At 39.9% G+C, this 25573-nt stretch overlaps 1 protein-coding gene across 4 annotated transcripts in view; it reads right to left on the reverse strand.

The window, feature by feature from the left end:
• Positions 1-1818: 1818 nt before the first annotated feature.
• The window catches only part of ZNF608 (zinc finger protein 608), an 89242-nt gene continuing 65487 nt past the window's right edge, over positions 1819-25573 (reverse strand). For 3 of the 4 annotated variants that reach the window (XM_051643279.1, XM_051643280.1, XM_051643278.1), the window contains exons 4-10: positions 13111-13198; positions 10196-12647; positions 8008-8425; positions 7279-7451; positions 6211-6364; positions 4879-4960; positions 1819-3916 (exon numbers count right to left, since the gene is read on the reverse strand). In XM_051643279.1, coding sequence (XP_051499239.1) covers positions 3910-3916; positions 4879-4960; positions 6211-6364; positions 7279-7451; positions 8008-8425; positions 10196-12647; positions 13111-13198 — 3374 coding nt within the window. In that variant the 3' untranslated portion in view covers positions 1819-3909. Of the gene's footprint in view, positions 3917-4874; positions 4961-6210; positions 6365-7278; positions 7452-8007; positions 8426-10195; positions 12648-13110; positions 13199-25573 lie in introns of those variants that run through there. The other variant, XM_051643281.1, reaches the window with a different exon arrangement.

A 25573-nucleotide genomic window follows, 5' to 3' on the forward strand; every position in this document is an offset into this window, starting at 1 on the left:
CTTGTCTGTAATATTCTGGTGTGGCATAACAAGTTTTCTGCATGATAAATATTGTCAGGCTGCAAGTAATAACTACCTTTGCTACATCCTTAAGTTTGCTAATTTATCAGTCAAAAAAATAAGCTTCAGAGTTGCTTCTGAGGTTGAAAGCACTATCTAGTACATGCTGCACAAAAAATGCTAACAGCCAGTGTAAGGCTTTTAATGGTGTCTACCTTCCCACCAGTGCAACATGTGTAACTTCAGCTGTTGTCTACTCTCCTGAATGAAAAACTCTTGCATTTTTTGGAAAAACTAAGATTCCTCCCCTCCCTCCCCAGCCTTACAGAGAAGGCTGAAGCTTTAAGAACTTAGGAATTATTGACCTAAGGAAAAAAAAAACACACACACACAAAAAAACCCAAACCAAACCAAAACCAAAACCAAACCAAACCAAAATCACACCAAAACCACAAAAAAACCCCCACAACAACAAAAAGCTACATCAAGGAGAACTGTAGTTCCCAGTAATGCTATAGTGTTTAGTGAAGAAAGCTAGGTAAAAACAAATGAAGAAAGCAGAGCTCTATTTCTACAGCAGAACACAGCTGTTTCATTAAGTAATGACTGTATGTCTCCAGTTTCCTCTAAGACGAGGAGATACAGCTTTAGACTTGTGTGGACTTGGTATAATTCCTAGTTTTTGAGACCTTAGACTGTTTCAAAATACCTTTTAAAACTAATGCATTTTGTCAGTTATCTTAAACTCCTTATTAAAAATGGTCTGCTCTAGCTACTCATGGCATCTTGTGCTGTCATCTAGGAGAGGCTATTGCTATTATTCAGAGGGAATCATAAATATTAATTATGCTGTATAAATCTGAAGTTAGACATGTTCTCTGTCCCAAACACTTCAGGCTGAAGAGAGACAGGATACATTAACACAGCATAAGATACAGGAAAAAAAAAAAAACAAAACAAACCACATGTCAAAGGAGGGAGTGTGATAAAATGAAAGGGAGAGAACTAATCAAGGGCTGAGATCGTAGAAGTGTGCAGAAGGTTTTTAGCTGTGCAAATAGTGGAAGTTCTGATGATACCAAATGGATATAAGAGGGCTTATTAAGTGAGCAAGTGGAGTAGAGGGGGGAGGAGAAAGGAGGGAGACAGTGTGACAAGCAAACAGAGTGAGATTCTGAAGCAGAAAGATGAGGACAGTGTATTTATCAGCTGTGATAGACAGTTACAAGACTGTGACACCAGAAGGAAATACAAACTGAATTTCCTGCTTGACTCTTTCACTGGTTCCCAGAGCGGAAAGCTGCAGAAGGGCACTATAGTGTTCTCTGCTTTATGCCAGTTTTTTGTGTTACCAACAATCCTTGGTGTGTTTTAGGATGGATTCAGGGTTTCTCATGTCCTTTCAGGGCACTTTTCTTGCAAACATTTATCGGAGTGACAAATGGGACTAATGACCCAATGGTTAAGTCCAACCAATGCACCTTTCAGAAGCAAGGGGGGGATGGCACAGCTAAGAACTTGTTCTGTGAGTTGTAACGTGCTCCCTAATACCATCAATTATCTAAAATTAAAAAACAGATACATGTTACTCCTAACCCTCATTTTCACTAGCTCTAGTCTAGGTTTAGCCTTGGTAGCCAACAAGCTCAGTCAGTCAGACCCCTGTCCTATTTCAGTCTCTAGAGCTACATAATTGCTAAAAAAATTGCCAACTCCTTCTCTGTTCACATCTTTTCTTTTTTGCCCAGTGGAAGCTGGTCTCAGCTGAAAAAAAATCAATTATACATTTCAATACAAAAGTCATTCGAGCCTTCACTATAGAAGTAATAAGGCATTTTATTATCAAGAGCCCTGCATTCACAATATCCCCTTTCGAAAGAAAACACCCCTTCCTTCCCATTTTTTATGAGGCTAATTTGTAGTATGTCACCACTGTGAGACTTCTGAATGTGTTCAGAACAAGACAATAAGAGTAAGCCACAAATGAATGATGTGTAGTAAAAATCAATAAACCTTATAACTAGTCACTAAGGGAACTGATTTTATGCCTATAAAAATAAAACAATTATAGCAATATTAATGGCAGATTCATCATAGTAATATAAAAAGTCCAAGTGTGCTTGTCTGTTGGGAATCTTTAATTCATCCTCTGTATTAAGAATTCACAAGGTAGAAGAAATGGAACCGACTTCAAGAACAAGCTTTAACTTGCAGTAATTCACCCTGTCAAAAAAAAACCAAACAAACCACAAACCCAAGAAAAACAGTAAAACTTTAAAAACAGTTTCGTCAATCAATATAACTGGGATATGAAGGAAAAGACCAAAGTTAAAGCCTCAAAAACTTGACCAGTAAATTTCATTATTTTTTATGTCATGATTAGTGATTTCATATGACTGTGCACTGTGTTAACCACATTGTAACAAATAGGTGGTATTACCACATAAAATACTTATTTTGTGGCAATGCAGGTTAAGCCAGGTTAAGCACAGCAAGTGCTACTTTTTTTTTTTTTTCTTTTTAAATTGACAGGTCCTCTTGTTTTAGGCATGAACTCCTTGGGAGGGGGGCAACACAGATAAAATAGAAAAAATTTGCCTATCATTTATAGCACACAGAGCTGCTCTAAAACAGGTATTAGAGATTCAAGTTCCACTAATACCATCCAAGGTGTTACTATGGGCCTTTTCTGAGCCTATCAGGGTCAACAGAAAAGAGGTCCAGTGCCATCTGGCTTGAGCCCTGCATCACGTGCTGGGAGAGGACAAGGCCACAGGCCCAGCAAGGACACACAGGAGGTCTGCAGGTGCACACCAGTAACTGAGGCCCCGAGAAAACCTCTGGGGATGCAGACTAGTAGCTGTGTGGCAGCTGCAGCCTCTGTTATGACACATCTTTCAAAGTGGCCCATAGACACCACAAAAGTACAAATCCAACTTCTTCTTCATTCTGATTGCCAAATTGTTTAAGGCAGGTATAAAAATGAAAGCATTCAATACACATTTTACATAAAATAAACTACATTACAGCATAAAACAAGTAAACAGGCAATGGCATTAAAGTCTCTCTTCTAAACCGGGTAATTGTAAACATTAAAAAAAAGATTGCAGGACTATTCAAGTAATAGAACAATCACAGATGTCTTCTGGTATGCAGGCTATTAGGTTATCTGCCATTCAAGATTATAAAAAAAGACATTTCATTATTCACAGAAGCTCATTATCTCCATTTAAAATCTATACATTATATACAACACAGTTTTTGTGGTACTAGGATCCCCATGCCTTCCAAAGGTATATTTTTCACAATACACAATTACAATGAAACAGTGAATACAGTAACATTTTACACTGATGCATCTTAATAGGAGCCACCAAATAGACATCTACATTGTACCAAAGTGTCATCACAGTTAGCCTCTCTGAGAGCTTGTGGGAAATACCAGAAGGGTATGCAAGGTTCAGGCACACTGATACATAACATTATTTATTTACAATTGGAAAGAAAAGTAAGGGGGAAAAAAAAGGAAGAAGAGAAAAGAAACAAACATCCTTTTGCAGTTAACACTTTCTAAACATGACAAATACGTATCTCCTTTTACTGTGTGGTTCGCAACTTAGCAGCAGACCCTGTGTGCGAGCCTTGGTACGGATACAAAAAAAGTAAAGAATATATATATTTTTATATATATATGTATATATATATATATACGCATATATATATATATAAAAACAGAAGTCTAATTACAGCAACATTTGTTACTCTGTGATAAAATCTGCAATTTACAAAAATGAAATGACTGGTTTTTGCCTGCCATCAAGGCATTTCAAATTAACACCATGGAACTGATGTCTGTAATAAAGCGCTTCCTCATGTGATCCAGTCACATGACAATGTACATCCCCAAACTCATTCTCTGAAAAGAGAAAGAAGAATGTTTTAGTATGCAGTACCCCTTCCTCCTAATTTTTTTCTGCACCTCAGATACACCATGAAATCAAATCCCTCCCCGGCCAGGAAAAACATACTAATAAGTAACCTGTGCTGGGATTTATCTTCTGGATTGTGACAGCCTAGCATCCATTGCTCTTTCAGGGTTACAAACTTTCTCACTCAAAAAATTTCAGCTAAGAGCCCTACATGTTCACCTGCTTTCAGAGTCAGGTTTCAGAAAGACACTCATAACTATGCAATGTTACAGTACTATTTAATACACTAAACTCTGAGGCTTAATATGGCAGTCATGAAAGAAACCTTAATCTTAAGGGTGCTTTATGTTTTTCACTTGAGGTGGCATCATTATAATACAAAAGATAATATCTTCCTCTTGAAGAGTAAGGATGAACACTGAAGAGTAAATTCTACTGAAAATCTAGTAAATAACCAAGGGGTAAATGCATAGAATGGTTATGTAACTTAAATACAATATCACCCTTAACAGACTCCCAAGTAAGCATCTCTGAAACCAAAATCAGCAAACCAGGCAGACTTGCAGAATAGGTAAGTTTTCCTGGTAGTACATGGATCTAACTGAACATGAAGTTTTTATAAAAAATTTGGATCTTAAATCGTATTTCATAATTACTTGGTTTTATCCTAATATCAATCCTTAAAACATAATCTATGGAAAACATCAGAAGAAAGACTACTTGTTCCTTCTTAATGATCTATGGTACAGTTAAAGGACGCAACTAGGGACAAAATGTCACCTTGACGAAAATAAAACTACATTTAACCCAAAGTCTTAAGTTTTTTCTCAATCCTTAAAAACTGTGTCCTACAAGGAACTGCAGACCTTCAGGCTATAAAATCTATTCTTTGCTTTCTCCTCTTTATGGTAAAATATATAATTTGAGATTTACTGGCTATTTAATTTACCTTCTTTGTGCAGGAAACATACCAGATGCAGATGCCTGAGCAGCCACCTGCTGAGTGGCAACAAGGGCAGCAGAGGTCAAACCTGAGGGAAAGAAGAAACAAGGGAAGGTTGATGTTGTTTTAATGGATTTTTGTGCACAAATGTTAGGAAGCACCTCTAAGGCAAACAGACAAAAAAGCCTCAACACCAGAAAAATGCTGGTTTAAACGCTACATAAATGGCAAATATGTCAGGCAACAGTGTTAAAACAGCCTGCTCAGTATGATCAATATGCCTTCAAATAGTGAACGGAATTGTTCTTGATAGATATTTTAAAAGAAAATACAGCATTCCTTCTTACTGTTTTTCTTTCCAAGTACTGCACTGCATGATGCTAAGTGGCTTGTACAAGGCTCCTGAAGAGGAAGCTTAGTAGAAATAATAGGTACCAGGAAACAACAAGAATCAAAAGTCACAGTGAATTACAGAAATGACATGTCAGCTGCTCAGAATACAATCCTTTCATAATAACATCATTTTTACAGTTTTCCTACCGAACAAGCATAATGCATCCCAAAAGGCATATGGAATCACTGAATCAAACTGAGAAATGTCAAGACTTTTACACAGGAAAAATAACTGCCAAGGCACCAAATGAACATAATGAATTAATGCCACTTAGCCACCAACTGATAGCACATACTTTGAGGCATGGGAAGAAATCTCCTTTTAATTCAGCTAGAGTCCAGGGTTAGAGAAAAGCAGTCAAAGACTGGTATAAAACCTAGGGAGAATGAATCGTATCTTACTGTGCTGCTTTTTCCCTGACTGCAACTTTGTGCACTGCATTTGACAAAACACAAAGAGGCCCTTTTCAGACGGTCAAATTATAACAAGCTCAAATCCTTGTGACTGCAATGCCTTGTACATAAAATATGTTCAGTATAAAAAGCTTTTGTCTTTGCTACACTTCTTTCATTGCTTACACAACCCTAATTATACCCAAAAAAAAGGTTGTTTTGTTTGGATTTTTGACTGCCTTTCAGACAGTTAATGTTGGTTTGCAGTAAGAATCAAAACATTCATTTGAATGACAGCCTAACTGGTACATCTTTAATAATGTTCTAACACCCAGTTTTTTGGAAACAAAACTGGGTATTTCTCAGGTATGAAGCTATTCATTTGCTGTTAGTCTAGGCTATGAATTTGCAAGCCTTCTTCCTAAACGCAAAGTACTTGTGTTATAATAAGGGTATCTCTTTTTAAAATTATTCATGTAGACATGATTTCCAATGTGAAAGTGACAACTCCATGAGGCAAGTTAATCCCACTATGGGAAATCTTCTGCTCACCTTGAAATGGGTCATACTGTCCAGGTATAAGAGGGTAGCCCATCCCAACATGTGTGTGATGGTGCGTATGGAGATGCCGCTGGCTAAAAGGAGAATGACGATCTCTTTCCCTCTCTGCTTCCCGCTCACGCTCAGTTGCTGATTTTTCCACAGGCTAGCAACAGAAAATGAGTCAAAAGTAATGTGAGAATTTTAAAAGGGACAACAAAACCAAACTTGCCATTACCTGGCAACAACCATTTGAATTATGATGCTTATTTTTTCTGAGGAGGAATTCTCTCTACTGAATTATTTGCACTTGATTCTAATCTAAAGCTTGTGTATCTGGCTAGTGGGAGACTTAGCAAGGCACAGAGATTTTGAGGCAACACACTACAGCTTGAAACCATCATGATGACTTCTAGTTTTGGGCTCACTTAATCTTGGGTGACTTGCCATGCCTGAACAACCTAGATGAGCTGCTGAAAGATGATGTAAATTAATCCTTAGCCTTTTTTAATGCACTCTGGGGATCAAGCCTGCTTGAATATCAAGAAAGCCCTTTTAAAATTAAAATCTGACTCAGTGACTTGCTCACAATTAACAACCAAATAGCTCACTAGCACCAACTTACCTGGAAGTAAAGTAACAGTATTTGCTCCCATGTGGAAATGTTCAGAAATTAGGGCTAGTAATCTGCTATATGGAAGATATGGCTTCTTGGCAAATATAGGGAGGGCATATTACCAAATCCCACATCCAACTTCTCATTTCACTATCTGTTTCCAAAGAGGAGCTTTCTGTTTAAATGCAGTAAACTTGTGCACCAGGATGTATCTCTGAACTATGTTTCTATTTTAGTTCATTCATTTAAGATAGGAAGACTTTGAGCACAGAACTGTGTTATCTGTGTCATTTCCTGTTTATGCCTTGGAAGCATCCTGACTATAAATTGCTTTTATTTTAAGCAGTACTCTAAAGAAGAATCATGCATTTCGAGCTTGATGCCAGATTGTGTGAATCTTAAAATTATGTTCTCTACCCCTCCCCATATGTACCACTCTTCAGTAACAACAGATGAAGCCTTACAACAGGAGACTTGCTGCGATACTGGCTGGCATGCTGCTGGAGCAAATCCAGTGCTTTGGACTCAGTGGTTGATTTTGCATTGATGCTCGGGCTGGTATTGACTTTCTCCGCTTCTTCTCTCCCTGACATCTTCCCATAAACTGGATAATGAAATCCTGGAGAGAGATAGGCCCCTGCAGGTAAACAATAAATATCATATCAAGTTACTGTTTTTAAATTTTGGCTATATCAAGTTGGGAGGGGATGCCAGGACAGTGGATAACTCAAAAATCAATCACGTGACTACCAAATAGCATCTTTGCTCTTCAATTTCTTCACCTAATTTACTCTGATGAATGGAGGTTATAAAGAGGGTTGAATTGATAGCCATTTCAGACATTTATGGGTCCTCTTTAAGTGAAAGGAATAGTAACTATAATGGCTCTGGCAGTAACTGCTTAGAATATTTTTATAGGCAATAAACTATCTGTCAGTCTAACAGCAATAGCTGACTGTCAAGGGTTGAGAAAACTGTAGCTGGGAACTGTGACAGTTCATAAAAGGAACATCTTGTATTAAATTAGTTTCATCTACAGAACTTTCCCTAGTGGAAGCACAAGCAAAACAAATGTCACCCATGAAGTTTCTAATTTATCCTAGCTACTAACAGAAATACTAAAATGCAGACTTTACTGCACTTGGAGGGTGTAAATCTTAACTAGTGTGCAAGGCAAGTTTCAGAATACATACCAGGATAGCTGTGCATTAGGACAGGAGAGACTGCGCGATAGGCTGGATGGTTAGGATCGTACATCTGTGGATAAGGATAAGCATGCAAGTACTGGATATATGACTGATGCTGACTCATTGGTGAGGAAACTGCTACTCTAGCACCCCGAGAGTCCTTCCAATTTACAGGAGTCTTTCGATCATCGTTTTTTATCTTGTTCTCATCCACTGATTGAGAATCAGAACGCTTGACCTCTTTAGGCTCCTCTTTAATGCTTGCTAATGAGACAGGAAGGTTAGGCAGGGAACTTTCCTTGTTAGGTGTTTTTCTAGGGCTGTCTTCTTTTAACTTTTTCTCACGATCGAGTTCTTCTGATTTTTGCTGATCAAGGTATTTTGGCTGATACACATAATGATGCCATGTTCGTGAATCTGGATCCTAATATGCAGGAAAAAAAAAATGTTCTAAACTTAAGATGTTGAATTAAGGCTGTTATTCATATTTCCCATACTTCAGTTAATGTATTTTGAACAGCTGTTTTAATAACATATCCGTATAACATAGAGGAGAGGTTTGCTTGCTACAGAGTACCTTGAGCTCAAAGTCAAACTAACATTCCTATGAAGTAGCAAGAGACTTTTATCAAAATTTAATTCAATTGCTTCATCTTATATCCTTCTTCATGCCTTTAACCCGCTTAATCATGAAATACATATGCATTGTATTAAAGTTCTGAGACCACACTATTCATAAAACATTTTAATTAAAGCCCACAGAGATTTTCCCACAAGAGAGCAAAAAATATCTGTGAACCACAGAATTAAAGCTGGCTAATGATATGCCAGATCACCTAGATTAGCACCTAGATTATCTGGAACAATTAACCTGAAAAACTCATCTAGCTGGAAAGATGCTCATGCTGCCTTTGGTATTACAAACATTCAAGAATCAGTGGAAAATAGACATTAAAGCAGACTTTGTCAGTTGACAGTCTTATTTCAAGTTTGTAAAATTACCTATGAATAAGTACTTACAGGATGAGGACCACATTGTTTAAATAACATGTACAGGATATCATAATAACACTTTTGCATAATATATTACATAGACCAGTTTATAAACACATTCTAGAATTAGGTAAATGAGGTTTTCACAAGGCTACATCAAACCAGTGCTACGCAGTAACAGGAAGACTTCTGTCTTTCTAATAAAGGATCTGCAAGAGCTAACTGTAAACATTGTCTCCAGTTGATACACATTTATGGCACATGCAACAGAAACATAAGTACACAACTAGATGCTTGTAGACTCTGGTTCAAATACTCATGTCAGCAGAAATCTTGTCCTGTTTGGGGCTGTACCATGCCACTTTAGAGCTCCCTAAATCCCACACACCTGACCCCACTGCATCTTGAAAGACAGCATATAAGGGTGAAGTCTGGAATGTACTGTATACCAGAACATGAAAGCATCAAGCATCGAGGCTCCAGTTCAGAGCACAGAGACAACGGAATTGCCTTGACTGAAAGCAATGTGACAACTAAGAAGGTCAGCACGAAGCCACTGGATGAAATTCTGGTTCCACTGAAGTCAATGGCAAAACTATCACAGACTTCAATGGAAAGAGGATTTCATCCATTGTGCAAGTCTGTAGGGGCTTGAGGCTGGTTGAGGAGAGAAGAGGAACTTAACTGCTTCAAAAAGGTCACCTTGGGTTAAGATAAAGAGCTGAGCTTCAAGCCAACTCTTCAAAGACTCAGCTCACCCATCTTTAGTAAATGCCAACTGTCATTTAACAAAAAAGAAACACTTCAAACCATGTTTAAAATCTACTCTAAGTCCTCTCCCAATGAAAGCTGCTTATCTTGCTTAAAATTTTTCATTTCCGAACTAAGCAAATTGCTTAGAGTTTACATCTAAAAGAGACATCTAATTCTATTTTATTCATGCATGTAATTTTAAATAGTCTATTCAGATCTTAAACCTGGCTTCTGTCACTGCATTGCTACATTATTTTTTTCCTTTTCAAACAGCTCAACTGAAAGGTCTATCAGTCTATTGACAGACTACAGTACTATCCAGCATGAAAAAAGCATGGCAGAGCTTGTTTGGATGTGAAGGCAGAAGAACACAGCACAATCAGTGACAAAATTTCACATGACTCAATGATAAATCAAGACACTCTTGTTCCATTTCCTGTGGTCTCACCTGTTTAAATCTTGTGGTTGGATCTCCTCCTGCTTGCTTCATGGAGTCCATAACAGATTTCATCTCCACAGCCTCCTTTATGACCTGGTGGTTTTCCATTTGTTTGGCTTTGAAAGTGTCAGACTGAAGCTGCTGCTGGTGATTGGAAAGGATCTGTGATTTGCTTGCTTCCTCACCTTTGTTAGGGACTGATGACGTTACTTTAGTGTTATTTTTGCTGGACTCCGGAGTTGAAGGGGCCTTTGAAATAGTGGCAGATGGAATATTCTTCTGCTTGTTGTCATCCTTTCCAATATCCTTCAAGGGGGGGTCATTTTTCCTTTCACATTCCCTCCCAGTTTGTGCCATTTTCTGTTCTGCTAGTCTCTGGTCCTCATAGTATTTTTCATACTGCTGCCTGTAAGCTGGATTAGAGGCCATTAGGGACTTTTGGTCCATATAGAGCCCATAGGCATACTGTCCATAATAAAGTGACTGAGCAAGTGCAGGGTGTCTTTGCGTTATTACTGACTGATGTTGTGGCTGCAAATTAGAGGAAGTGCTTTCACTTTTCTTGGCATCTGATAGTTCTAGCTTCTCTTTCTTTTCAGCTTCTTCCTCAGCCTCTTTTTTGATCTTCAGCCCCTGTGGGGTACTGCTGTTCCCAGCTGCTGGGGCACTGACCTGTCCAGAGTGCATGTAGCTTGGGGAATAATAAGGATCGTAGCCATGGTAATAGGGAGAATGGGACTCTTTCGCTTGAGCCGATTGTGCTGTGGTTGAAGAATGTCCTTTTACAACACTGTCCTTATTAGAAATAATATCTGACGGAGAGCTGGCCTTTGACCTCATGCCTTCTGACCTGCTGTCAGAGCCACCATCATCAGCTGCATCAGAAATATCTGAGTAAGCAGGGCTGTTGGTTTTAGTAGCTGTGCTATCTGCACCGTTTTGTGTCAACACGTGCAGTGGCGCCATGGCAGATTGTCCATTCACCAAAGTGCTGCATTCCATCCTGGAGGCACTCCCTATGGAAGGGCTGGGTGCATTGTCTGTGAATGTGTAAACCTTATCAGCTTCAGCCTTAATACTTGCCATCCTGCTCTCTTGAGACTCAGATAGTCCATTAGCTAGCACTTCATTCTTGTTAAGATGGTCCTTTAAAAAATGTCCAGGTAAGTCTTTCCCAGACCCTTTTGAATCCTCCAGCTTTCCCAGCTTAGAATCCATCTTCGGGCTTCCCGTCTCTTTACTTTCTTTGTCCTTCAGCTTTCGCTTCTCCTTTTTCTTTTTGTCTTTGAGTGATGTGAGAGCTGGGTTTACAGTGCTTGGCTCTCCCATAATTGTGGGCTTTGGTTGAATAGGTTTTAGCGGAGGGCTCTTTGGTGTAGCCTGAACAATAGTAGTTGTTAGAGAGGGCAGTCCCGGTATTGTCCCTGTAGTGGTGGTTGTAAAGGCTGTAGTAGGTATAGCTATTAACTGGGGAGGAGTTGGTGCTGGCGCTGGGGCAATGGGCCTAGCTGTTTTCAGTTTGGAAAGGTTTTTATCCACTTTGCAATTGTTCGATTTCTTGCCTTTATCACCCAAACTCTTCTTGTCAATTAACCCTTCAGCCTCCAATTTTGGCATTTCGGTTTGCAAACTGCAGTCTGCAACAGAGCAATTATCCAGTGTGGCTGACATATTAGAAATTACTGGAAGGCTGTTCAATTCATTGTTCAGACCCTTTCTTTTGCCAGAATTCTTGCCAGTTTTGGAACTCATAACTGAACCAGGGCCATTACTTGTCAGTTCCCTTTTTCCCTTAGGGGTTCCTGGGGTAGTGATGGAGGAAGGAGATGACGGTGCTTTCAGTGGATCAAAGCCTGGCAAATTTGTGCTTGGCTCACTGCATTCAAGTGCTACATTACTCAGTGCTTCCTCACAGTCTGAAATTTTGTCTTCACTGTCAGGCTCAAACTCCAGTTTGTTTTCTGGGTCTAAATGTGCATGAGCCTGATGGTATCGTAGTCCATTAATGTGCTTGTACTTTTTGTTGCAGTTGGGGTGAGGACAATCAATCAGCACTGGAGAGGAGCAGCCTTGGTCCAAAAAAGTAGACTCAAGTTTTCCCTGTGGGGTGGTGGGAGTGCTTCTAGAGTTTGTACGAACACGTTTACCAGATTTATTGTCCTCTGAACTGGAGTTCAAATCTAGCTCCATTTGAGGCTTAGTCTTCCTCTTGTTTGTAGATGAGGGGCTGGCTTTAACTTCATCCATGGCACAGTTTGGGGGGGTCCTGCGCCCACTTGAGTTAAGGCTGCCCCTCCTCCCCTTCCCATTGGCACCACCTCGATTCTTACTCTGAAGTCCTCTGGACTCTGCAAAGCTTGCATCATTCCCAGGTACAGCTGCAGCTGCAGCTGACCTTGCCCGCTTTCCCCTGCCCCGTCCTCCACGCATTTCCAGGTCACTTGTTGGCGATTCACAAAACCTATATAAACAAGAGATCTCATCAGAAGGACCTGTGAACTGAATAAATACCAAAACAACACCACTTCCCATAACAGAACTTTCATACATGTTAAAAGAAAGACGTTTTTGTTCCAAATGAGAATGTCTCAAAGGGAGAGTCATTAAAAAAGGACAAAAAAGTTAAGTAGAAGACCATCTAATTAGATCAATAGTGAGAAAAAAGTTCCAAACTTACAGAAACACATCTTTAATTTGCCATCTCACTGAATCCCATGTATTTCCCCTTCCCCTTCAAAAACACAAATCAAAAAGAAATAAAAACTCCCACCCCATGTTATCAGTGGGGAACAGAGAGTTATTAATTTCACTGGTGCATGTTTTCAATTACAACCAGTTGCTTTTTATTAATCTCTGTACAGCCTCTTGACAGAGATTGGTGGTGAAAATACAGCAGGATAATAACAGACTGAATGATTGCCTACCTAGGAGGGGCCCAGTCATGCTTTGTGCAGTCCAGCAGCGTTCCCACGTAAGTCTTATTCCTCCACGTAACATTTACCACTAGGACACCTGCCAGTAAGAGAAAAACAAAGTATTATCACAGTCAGAACAATAATTGGAGTAGGCCTCTTGTTATGCTCTTTTTTTCATCTTTTCACTCCTTCCTCACAAAGTGAGAGCTTTATTCTCATTTGCTTTCCAACACTGTGGTCTAAACTCTTCCTCTTTCCTGGTTTCAGTGACTTCAAGCTAAATCCCACAAGAAATACAGCAAACAACAAAGAACAAGAGTGTGTGTGCATGTGTATGCGTGTAAGAGGCAGTGTGTGTGCCTGTGTGACTGTGTGTGTAGTCAAGATACAGCTGACTGAAGGAAATGGGTTTTGCTACGTCCTGCTGTAAAACAGCAACACTCATCTCTTAATTTTGCTATTACAGCACATAATTGCTTTTGCTTGGCAGCCAGCCAGCATAAACTAAGCACCAGTTACAGTGTCGAAATCAGTAGGTAACTAAGAAGAATTTGCTTTGGACAATATGATAACGATGCTTCTATTTATTTTCAAGCACGTTTATCCAAACACACAACCACACACATACACATGCACTGCAAATTTTGTTCAGCAGCTATAGACTGAATCGTGTATTATTTGCCTTGCCTTTTGTTCTGTGGAATGTGAGGGACTTAATTGCAACCACACATTAAAGAGGAATCACAATACAGAAACACAGAAACCCAGATCCTTTGAAAAATACACTACAGTTGGATTGCTTTTCCATTCATGGATTTTATTAAATGTAAAAATATCTGCCCACTTAAAGCAGACTTTGGTTTATTTAAATTATTCCTGTAAAACGTATGCACGGTAGGGATGTCTTAAGTAACACTAAATAAATGTGGGGGGTGTCATTCAAGTGTTTTCAGGTTGTCCTCAAACACTTCTTCACATAATTTATCATTGTGTCTATGGACTAGTCAGGATGATGACTCCTTTAACTCATTAAGTTACGCAGATGAACACAAGGTAGTATTATTGAACCAGCCATCTCTTCTTATCTGAACACACACTGAAATAAAAATACATTTTACCTAGCAGAAAGGCATGATGCAAAATGTTTCCAATTTATGAGAGGCGTGAGGATACTAAATCACAGCTGCCAGCCTTGTGACTCGTTTTTCCTCTACATTTCCCTTGTTCGAGCTGTAGCGTTTCTGTAACGGATATAATAATGGCATAGTGCCAGAACGTTTACAGCCATCTTTTTGCTTTGTCTTACCAGTGCAAATTCTAATTTTGCACTAAAAAAATCCCCCTCTGCTGCACCACGGTAAAGTAAACATGCAACCAGCTACTTATTTCCTGAGGGGCCTTTTAACAGCAGGGAAGTATTTGCAGTGTTGTTAGTGGAGGTACCAGAGAAGAAGGGATTTCCCCGAAAATTCTCTGTAACAGATTTGAAATTATTCCCCATATGGTTTTAAGTAGCCATTATGATAAGGTGACTAGAACGCCATACAATGGGGAGAACTAGTCTGAAGGATGAAAGATAAAACGGTTCTTCCAGTCAGGGTCAGAGCCAGGCCTTGAATACCTGCAAAGACTAGGGTGAAATTGCTATGCCGTATTTTTATGACCTACGCAAACTTGGCAGCCGAGAGAAAAGAAACACATTTTACTCTTGCCCCCTGCGAACGGGAAGGAGCGGCGGCGGAGCCCGGGGCAGGGACGCTGCAGGGGCCGCTCCCGCCGCCGCCGCCAAGGGCTGATGCGGCAGCGCCGCCGAGGCCGGGCGGGCAGCGCCTGCTGGAGCAGCGGGCGGGTGCTGGGCCGGGGCAGGGTCCTGCCGGGTAGCGAGGCCGGCGGCACCCGGGCCCTGCAGCGCGGAAGCCGCCTTCTGCCGCCTCCAGCGCCCGGACGGCACCCGCGGGCTCTTAGGCCGGCAAAGACAAGCGGACGGAGGAGTCCGGTAGCCGAGAAACGGCTCCTGCGGCCGAGGCTCCAAGGGCGGCCCGGCGGGCTCCGCTGGAACCGTCCCGCGTCCGCTGGGGAGGAGGCAATCATACAGCGCTTCCGCCGGTGGCGTCAAAGCGGAGTGGGCTCTTATGGCAGCCGATGCCGTGTCATTTTACTCCAGTGCTGAAATCGCGCCGTGTCTGTAAAGCGCTACACTTTCTTAGACGTATGGACATCAGACGTGAAGTGCAGAACACGTCAGTAGATCCACAGAGGAGACTTGTCAGTGGAAACTGTTTTTTTGTAACAAGCATCCAATGTTCCCACCTGACACTTGCATGCTAGAAAAGAGAGATTTAAAAGATGTTTCTCTGGTAAACTAGCAGCTTTCCCTCCACTTCTGTAGCTCCTTAGGTGTGACTGCATCATTCTCCATCACTACATTCTATTCTATCATGCAGCCTATCTCCCTGCAGCAGCACAACTGCTGCCTGCTGTCCATTTACCAGCCCTTCTCCAATCTCCTAAACGTACAAAGCAGTGAGGGCCTTCCCACTTGCCATGAAGCAGTGCAGGAGAATTAATTATGCCTTTCATTTTTCCCCAGCTAGTTCAATTTTATCCTTTTGTTAAAATGTAATTCTTAGATTTCAGTGTTCGGTTATTTTTGTGCTTGGGTGTTTTTTTTTGTTGGGGTTTTGTTTGTTTGTTGTTTTCGGGGGGGGAAGTTGGTTGGGGTTTTTTTGTTTGGTTTGTTTGATTGTTCATTTAAATCAAGGTGTATTCCTTAAATAAGTCTCCATCTTTCTCAATATTTGCAGTCTTGTCTGTCTCTCCATGTGCTTTATTTATTCATTTATATAACAGATCTAGGGATCATCTGTTGCCTTTTAATAGAAAAGAGGGCACTGAGTAGGTATGGTAACAAAAACCCCTGAAATCAATACATATTTCAGAAATTCTGAGAAGGTCTTCAAATGACCTTTCAGTGTAAGAAAGTCAATACTTCAAAGGCAAACACAAATAAGTTCCTCCCTTTAAGTCAGTTACATTTAGCATCTCATTAAGTTTGTTAGCGTTAGCAAAGGCCCTGGTATGTAAGCAGGAGGGAAGATTAATCTCCATGCTGTGTTAGAACAACTGTGGCAAGGAATAAATTTCCTTTCGCTAATGACCAAGCACATTACTCAGCCACAGGTAAGATTCCACAGAACTGGCAGTAAAGGTAGCTCATTTAATCTTCTAAGATTACCACAGAAATGGGTCAGGACAATGCAAGTAACGTGGCAGACAGGACTGACCCCTGAGGAAACATGCAACTGGAAGCTTATTAGACCACAGCACTGGAAAACTAGAATGGAGATGAGTAAATAGTCCACACTATATACTAGATGTACTACTGAAGAGAAAGGATTATTCTTTCTAAACCCAGTGTACTGTTACAGGTTTCTTTGATTCAAAATACTTGTCCTGGCACAGAGTTCCAGCTCAAAATAAGAGGCTCTGCTGGGACTTCCCTGTGCTGTCTCAGAGGCTGTACGCAGTCTATGGCAGCCTTCAGCTCACTTCTGAGTATTGCATCTGAGTACACTGGGCATGTGGTCACAGGTGCACTAACCCTTCTCTAGGTTGTTCCAACTACGCCTTGAGCACTCTGCTGGGGCATACCTCTCTGCACAATATCTCCATTTTACCAAGTAAGTAACGTATCACATACAGGAGGATCAAATCTCACCGAGGCCTTGTAAATAATAAGTCCCTGTAATGAGAATTCCCATTCCATTAGACTATGCATTAGACTATGCGTTATGTAACAATCATTTATTTAGCATTGCCTGAACAAGAGTGAAAATGTGAAGGCATGGGGGGGAAACCCACAGGATTCATACTGTCTTAATACAGAAATGTGTTTTCACCTTAAAAAACCAACCAACCAACAAAACCCAAGAGGCTAAACTATCTAAAGTTTATTACTGAAGAATGGGAGAAAAAATCATATGCTTGTAATGCACTGTATCTGAAGGTACTGGGACTTTTTTAAGATTCCAATTCAGGAAACCTCACCAAATACCTAATCCTGGGAGGTTTGATCAAATGATAATGAATATATTTAGACCAAGTAAGAGTGTCAGCTCAAGAATTTCACCTATTACCAGAGCACAGTTAATAAGATCTGGGTGTAATACAGAAAATCTTATCCCAAAATCAGGATTTAATTTGCTTCATCATTCAATTTGCAAACTACATAACTTTTCACAGTTACAGTGTATCTGAAATTAGCAATATCCACCACCTTTTTCAGTTTCAAATATCCTAAATTAAAGCAGCCAAGAATAAGAAAATAAAAATTTCAGAAGTTACTGCCCATGCTACTCTTCATCACTAGACACAGTAGTAAGTGATGAAAGTGGTGTGTGTAGGAATTATGAAATGCTGTCTAACACAAGAAAAGGGGGTAATGTTACCTGAAAGTTTTACAGGTCACCCGCACGAGTCAGTACCTTTTCTGCCAAAATCCATTATTAGCCAAGGCAGGATCACACACAAAAGCTTTAATGTATGGCAGAGTGGCACACAGGACATTTTCTAGTGCCCACCAGTGTCTTTAGAAGTCCCTCCTTAACATCAAAGGGAATATCATTAGCCTGTTAGGAGCGAGAAAAGCTTCTGTACTTTAGTATTCTCCTTCACAGTCCATGTACCATTAAGGAGCTTTCTTCTTTACTTGTCACATTCATAACCACAATGGTTATGGCAAAAAATTACCCAACAGCAGACAAGAAAAACTAACACATACCTAGAAGATCTCAAAACCATTTTACATACACAGTTCTGATAGATATAATGTAATAATCTCTACAAAACAACTGTGACAATTTGTACTTGGATTTTATTAGGGAATGAAAGCTCATGTCACAAAAGTGATCTGCAATAAAATAGTTTTCAGAAATCTACAACAGAAAAAGCACCTTCTATGAGTTCTGTAAATGTGATGTATCTGTGCTCTGCTCCTTCCGTTCTTTTCAGTGACTAAAATTGTGTACTTACTATTAACTAAATTTTTAGAATTTCCAAATTGGAAATTAACTATCTACATTTGTTGTTCACTATTTGAAAAAAAAAAAAAAAATTCTTGTAAAGTTAGCCTAACAAATGCAGATGTGCTGTTTTGATGCAAAACATATCCCAATCACAAGGCATGTTCAGTAACAAGCTAGAGTACCATTCATGTTGACTACCTTGACACTGCACTTCTAGCAGCCACATCAAGCTTGCAAGAATTGACTCAAATCTAACACAATATGCTCTTGCAGATGGTCCTTCCTCTAAAGAAAAAGAGTGAAGGATCTAGTCTAAACCACATACTAATGTTTTTGTTTTCTTGACGCTCTTTTCTGCAACAAGTATAAGCAAAGGATTTTTATCCTTTATATTCAAAACTTTTAAAATGAGATAATGTGGTTAGGAGTTAAAATTATCACATTAATATATTACATGCAGGTCCTAGCTTTTTAGAATACTGGCTTTAGAAAACAAACACATTCGAATTCCAGCTTAAGTAGACATTACTCAATCAGACTGGAAAATCTGACTTAATGTTTACAGCATAGGCTGCTTTTGTGTTCAGATCACAGCAACTGGTACAAATTTCTGTTTTAGTTCAAGTTAATTATTTTCCCAGAAAAATCAAAAGACAAGTTATCTGAATGGGTGAATAAGTACATTTTACTTGTTGTAAAATAAGCTGTTCCCTCTGTTCTTAGCAAACAATCTGGCCAAAGTATCTACAAAATTGTGGAGAAAGCAGACCTGCACAATGTATTTCTCAACACTTCCACAACTGATGTTTTGAAGAATATTAAAACGATCTTCCAAAACTAGGAAAAATTTGTTTCCTTTTCAATCACCAGAAGGCATCTGTGTTTAAAAAGTCACATAAATGACTTACGCTTAAACATTAGTGCAGTCCTACTTGCTCAAAATTCTTATTCAGTTAACAGTTCTGCCTACTGCCTTTACTATTCTGAGGAACATTTTAAAAAGACTTTTGCTGATGCCAGAGGAAGATCTACCAAAGTATACTATGCTTTGTATAATTTTTATAAGATTACTTCTTAAAAAGCCTAATGCTACAAATTCTTGTTGAAGCCTTGCCAGATACTAACAATACAGACATGCCTGGGGTAGCCAAACCACGGTGTCTGTGTCATCAGTGAATGCACTGCCACCATGAATGAGACATATTTTATTCTGCATTTGGCACTGCAAATTTTTTAATCCCACATATATCTATTTGACATCACTGTTCTAACAATAACTAAAGTACACAAAGTTCAAAAAGCTGCAAGATTAAAATCTATAACCTTAGGATGATCTCAAGCTTTTTCATTGCCATTGATTTAGTAAGAGCAGTATAACTCATTTGCTTCACAACATCCACCACTTCATCATCAATCCCACATGCACATATATGCCTGCAATTCATCCAGGCATAAAACACACAGAATGTTTATATTAGAGTTGCAATGCAAATAGCTTATTTCTCCCTGATTGCTTCCATCAAGAAAGTAATCTAAAATTAACAGTAAACATTGTATGTATAACGTCAAGCCTTCTATACTGAATACTGATCTGGTAGACGTACAATTTATTTACTACTTTAATCACACTCTCTGTCTAGTATGGCACCAGAACTTAACTACATTTACTGCAGGTGTACACGTAACAGACATCAATATGAGCAAGCCTGAGAATGTAACGACTGTCAGGTGGCTTGGAAATGCAAGTGGGTTTTTTTTTGTTATGCTGGTGAGGTTTTTGGGGGGTTCTTTTATGTGTGTTTGTTACTGTGGGGTTTTTTTGTGGTTTGTTTTGTTTTGTTTGTTTTGGTTTTTTTGTTTGGTGTTTGTTTGTTTGTTTTTTAGGAGCCCCGCTGCTGTGCTGAATGTTTGAAGTCACTTTCGCCACATCCTGTAATCAAACCCTCTGGAGAAGAGATCTGCAATTAATCATCCTGGACACTGTACTTTATCTGAACAAATACTGTACAGCAATGAAGCTGAGAAGAGTGAATAGCATTAAGGAAAAGATGCATAATGAAGTACTGCTGGTACAGCCATAAACATTGAGATGCATAGCTGTGATGTTAATTTAGTGCTTTATGAAAACACAGTAAGCTTCAAGGTTAAAGAGTGAAAGGATAAAACATGCTATTTTAGTTAATGTTGCCCTGCTAATGGCTAAAGCATGTTGATGTAAACTACAGCAGCTTCTTCAACAGCATAACAAACTTAGTTCTTATCTATGTGATTTCCAGTAAGTTCTCGGAAATGTCAACCTAAATTTCTTGGATAATTTATTCAAATGGCATGCACCTTCTTCCCACCTTCATTATGAAGTCATTAGTACAATATATTTAGAGTAGTAACCACCACCCTAGCTTGAAAAAGCTGTTATACTTTTAATGATGTACACACTAAATGTATTCCCTGGACTTGCATTACATACTTCCACTTGCATTCAGAAAAGAAGTGGCAATTATACAGTAAGGTGTACCCTTTGAAGTCATAGAGTTAGGCCATCAATGAGAAAGCCTTTTTATCCCACCTAATAATAATAACTGTAATATATTTTCTTAATCTAGAATTTTATCCCAGAGCATATAGAAGAATAAACCTTGAAATAATAGGAGAAGGCCTGTTTCCCCATAAGCCCATGTGCTTAATACACAAAAGAACATACAGCCACTTCCATCTCTGTCACGTCTCCTACAGCCTTTGCTCTGAAGCCTGATGAGCTCTATTGATTTGAGAAAATCATTGAGCTTCTTGGAAAACTAGACTCTAGCTTATTCACCACCACCTATTTCTTTCTCATGAAGACAGCTGGTCAATATTCAGTTGAATGGTCAGCTAAAAGAAGCTCTGGCTTCTTTTCTTTTTCTTTATTTGATTTTTACTGCCACCCTACTATCCTTTTCTAGCTTTAGTATAAAACAAAACAGCAGGTTAGGAAGACTTTTTGCTGAGGGTGAACTGCAATGCTAGTGCCTCTGGACAAAGTTATGCCTGAAATGCTGAAGGCACTTTGGATCTGGAAAACAGAGCAGCATATAATCAAAGAACTTATGTCCCTTATCAATTATACCGATTACGCCCCTATAAATTTTCAGTGTATGTTTCTTCTAAAGAGAGTTTGCCTAACAAATAATGATTAAGTACGATCTAAATGCAAATCGAGAGCTGAAAGAAAAGCAAATGGTCCTAATCAAGTACAAAGCTAAACTTTACACTCATTAAAAGAGCAGTAAAAGTCTCTATGAAAACTGGGCAATACCCCAGGAAGTACATCAGATTAGGTCCCAAATGGCTTGTACATTATCCACAACTGAACAGTTCTGCTAAAATACAAGCTATGCAGAATGATGATTTTGAAAACTATGAAGCCACAGTGAACAACATAATTTTCTGCTGTCAGATTTATATCAAAGCAAAAATATCAAATTGTATTTTGGCAAGATAAGGAAAACTTTTTCATAAATTGCTGTTACACCTCTTGAATGTCAGACCACATGTTTGTGGTGTTTAAAGGACAATGTGCAATTAATGTTATTATAAACTAAAGACAGGTTTCTTACATCTGGAGTACAAATAAAGATATGTTTCTGCACAAACTTAGCTTTTCTTTGGCCAGAGTAACTGAAACACTTAACTGTTCTACCAAAGCTTGAGAATAAAACTGCAGTCTATTTTAGCTGACACAAAAAATTCAAGTTGAAAATCATGTAATATCTGTTTCAGAAATAAAGTATTTTGCTTCTAGCAGATTTATTTCCTCCTTCACTTCAGTTATCATAACTGTGATCACATAGCCTGACAGTGAGAAATGTCACATGGTCTAAATTTTAAAAGAAGGAAATGCTATTCTGTAAACCCCTGAATTTCGCACTCTTTTCTCAAGCAGTGTTATTTCAGCTCCTGTGCTGCTGCCCTGTAGAACACATAGACACTCTTAATGCCTCATAATGCACTGCTTTTGCTTGTACTATAGGACCATATGTCATTTGAGATAAGCAACAGAACTTAGGGCTTTTTAATTCATCTGTCACACTCTCTTCCTGCAGTTGATGTTAATTACAGGATCTCTTCAGTTTCTCTCCCAAGCTCTTTCACCCTTAAAAGCAAGTAAATAGCAAAGCAAAACAAGACTGGAGTGCAGGGAAAAGTATTGTTGTGTAAATACGAGAAGTAAGACCAAAAAGGGAAAACCAAAACCATTTTTTCTCACCCTGACAAGCATTCAGGACTTCCTATAATAATTACCTGCCTCATTTCTACTCTGCATTTCTGACACCAGACTACAGAAATACTGTTTTCATCAGCAGACTTGAGAAACAGCTGCAGAAATAGGGAAGCTGGGATAAATTTCTGTGTCTGCATCTATTAAGAAAAACCACAACCAATGGAAAAAAAAAAAAAGCCCACAGCAACTAACAAACTCTGAAGGAGCTCATACATTTTTGTTTTTCTTCCTAAGGTGAGTATTAGGATATCTCAGTTGAATCATAAAATCATAGAACTATTCAGATTGGAAAAGACCCTTGGGATCACTGAGTCCAACCATCATCCCTACTCTACAAAGTTTTCCCCTAAACCAGATCCACCAACACCACATCCAAACCACCCTTAGACACATCCAGGGATGGTGACTCAACCACATTCTTGGGCAGCCTATTCCAGTGTCTAACCACTCTTTGTGAAATTTTTTTTCCTAATGTCCAGTCTAAACCTCCCCTGTTGCAGCTTGAAGCCATTCCCTCTTGTGCTGTCGCTAATTACCTGTGAAAAGAGACCATCACCAACCTCTCTACAATGACCTTTCAGGTAGTTGTAGAGCCTGATGATGTCTCCCCTCAGCCTCCTTTTCTCAAACTAAACATTCCCAGCTCCTTCAAGTGTTCTTCATAAGATTTATTCTCTAAGATCTTCACCAGTTTTGTTGCTCTTCTCTGTACTCGCTCCAGCACCTCAATATCTCTCTTGAATTGAGGCGCCCAAAACTGGACACAAGACTCCAGGTGTGGCCTCACCAGTGCTGAGCACAGGGGGACAATCACCTCTCTACTTCTGCTAGTCACACTATTTCTAATACAAGCCAGGGTGCCACTGGCTTTCTTGGCCACCTGGGCACACTGCTGGCTCATATTCAGCCGCTTGTCAGTTAGAACCCCCAGGTCCTCTTCTGCCAGACACTTTCCAGCCACACTTCCCCAAGCCTGGAGCGTTGCCTGGCGTTGTTGTGACCCAAGTGCAGGACCCAGCACTTGGCCTTGTTGAAGCCCGGACCATTAACATTCTTAGCCCAATGATCCAATCTACCCAAGTGTCTCTGTAGAGCCTCCCTATCCTCATACAGATCAACACTCTCACCCAGCTTGGTGTCATCTTGAAACTTAGTGATAATACACTCTATGGCCTTATCAAGATCATCGATAAAGATGTTAAACAGAAACGGTCCCAACACTGAGCCCTGAGGAACACCACTTGTGACTGGCCACCAGCTGGATTTGACTCCACTGACCACCACTCTTTGGGTCCAACTGTCCAGCCAGTGCTTGATCCAACAGATTGTGTGCTCATCCAGGCCATGAGCAGCCAGGTTTTTTATGAGAGTTCTATGGGGAACCATGTCAAATGCTTTTTGGACGTCCAGATAGTCAATATTCACAGCCTTTCCCTCCTCCAATAATAGGGTTATCATGTCATAGAAGGAGATCATGTTCGTCAGGCAGGACCTGCCTTTCATAAACCCATACTGACTGGGCCTGATCCCCTGCTTATCCTCTATACATTTTCTAATAACACTCAAGATGATCTGCTCCATGACCTTCCTTGGTACCAGGTCACACTGACAGCTCTATAGTTTCCTGGATCCTCCTTTCTGCCTTTCTTATAGATGGGTGTTGCATTTGCTACCCTCCAGTCCTTTGAGACCTCCCCAGTTAGCCAGGACTTCAGGTAAATCATGGAAAGTGGCTTGGCAATCACATCTGCCAACTCTTTCAGCACCCTTGGATGTAGCCCATCCGGTCCCACAGACTTGTGTGTGTCTAAGTGGTGTAGATGGTCTCTGACCACTTCCTCTTTAATTGTGATGACCTCATTCTGCATCCCCTCCCTGTCTCCTAGCTCATGTGGCTGTATATCCATGCAACAGCTAGTTCCACTGCTAAAGACTGAGGCAAAGTAGGTGTTGAGCACCTCAGCCTTTTCCTCATCCTTTGTTACTAAGATTTGCATCCAATAAAGGAGAGAGATTTTCCATAATCCTCCTTTTGCTGTTAATGAACTTATAGAAACATTTTTTATTATCCCTAACAGCTGTGGCTAGTTTGATCTCTGGCTGTGCTTTGGCTCTCCTAATTTTCACCCTGCACAGGTTCACTTCATCTGTATAGACTTCAGGAGTGACCTGTCCCCTCTTCCAAAGGTCACACACTCTCCTTTTGTTCTTAAGGTCCAGCCAAAGGTCCCTATTTAGCCAGGCTGGTCTCCTACCCAGCTGACTGGTTTTTCAGCACAAAGGGACAGGCTGCTCCTGTGCCTTTAAAACTTCTTTCTTGAAGTATGTCCAGCCTTCTTGGACTCCCTTTATCCTTCAAGGCAGCCTCCCAAGGGACTTTGTGAATCAGTCTTCTGAGCAGGTCAAAGTTTGCCCTCCGGAAGTCTAAGGTGGTAAGTCTGAAGTCTGTGTCCAAGCGCTGAACTCTGCTACTGTAGGAACAATTCACTTGGAAAGTAAAACTGAACAAATAACAGATGATAAAATGCACCTATAAACCTTCAGGTGTCTTTGGTGGTTAGTTCCCAGTGCTCTACATCATTATAAAGAGCTGCCAGGTGCAAACAGTGGTACAATTATTTATCAAGCAGCAAAGCAGCTAATGAAACATAAAGGACTGTGAGACAGAAGAGATAATTTGTGGAAATGAAACAGCATGGATAAAGAAACAATTCTGAGCCCAAATCATGCAAATGCTTCCAAATCTGCAGACTGCAGATACCAGAATTGCAGTTGAGCCAGGTGGACAATTCTGCTCAACCTCAAAGAACTGCTGCTGATCCATGTACCTCATTGGGATTGAGAAGCAGAGCCTCTTATAAATGATGATGCTTTATTTAAAGTCAAAGCATTTATTTGCTTTTGTGCCAGCTTTGGATCCTTTTCATGTCTAGCTACCAGGCCCAAGAGAGAACACATTCCTGTAGCTCTGCTGGCAGCCAGCCGTAGCCTCAGTAAATCACAAAGCCTCCTAACAAGCCATTCTTTACAAAGGCCTACTGCAGTTACTAGACATGGTAACTTCTCTATTATTCCACTCACTGGAATTTAAAATAGCAATTTAAAGGAGTGGCAGAAAACACTGATATCTACCGAACTGCACCTGAGATAGACACACCCAAGCCAAATGGGAGGTGGAAAAAAACCA

The sequence above is a fragment of the Apus apus genome, chromosome Z (assembly GCF_020740795.1).
Source record: "Apus apus isolate bApuApu2 chromosome Z, bApuApu2.pri.cur, whole genome shotgun sequence".
In the NCBI taxonomy this organism is placed as follows: Eukaryota; Metazoa; Chordata; class Aves; order Apodiformes; family Apodidae; genus Apus; species Apus apus.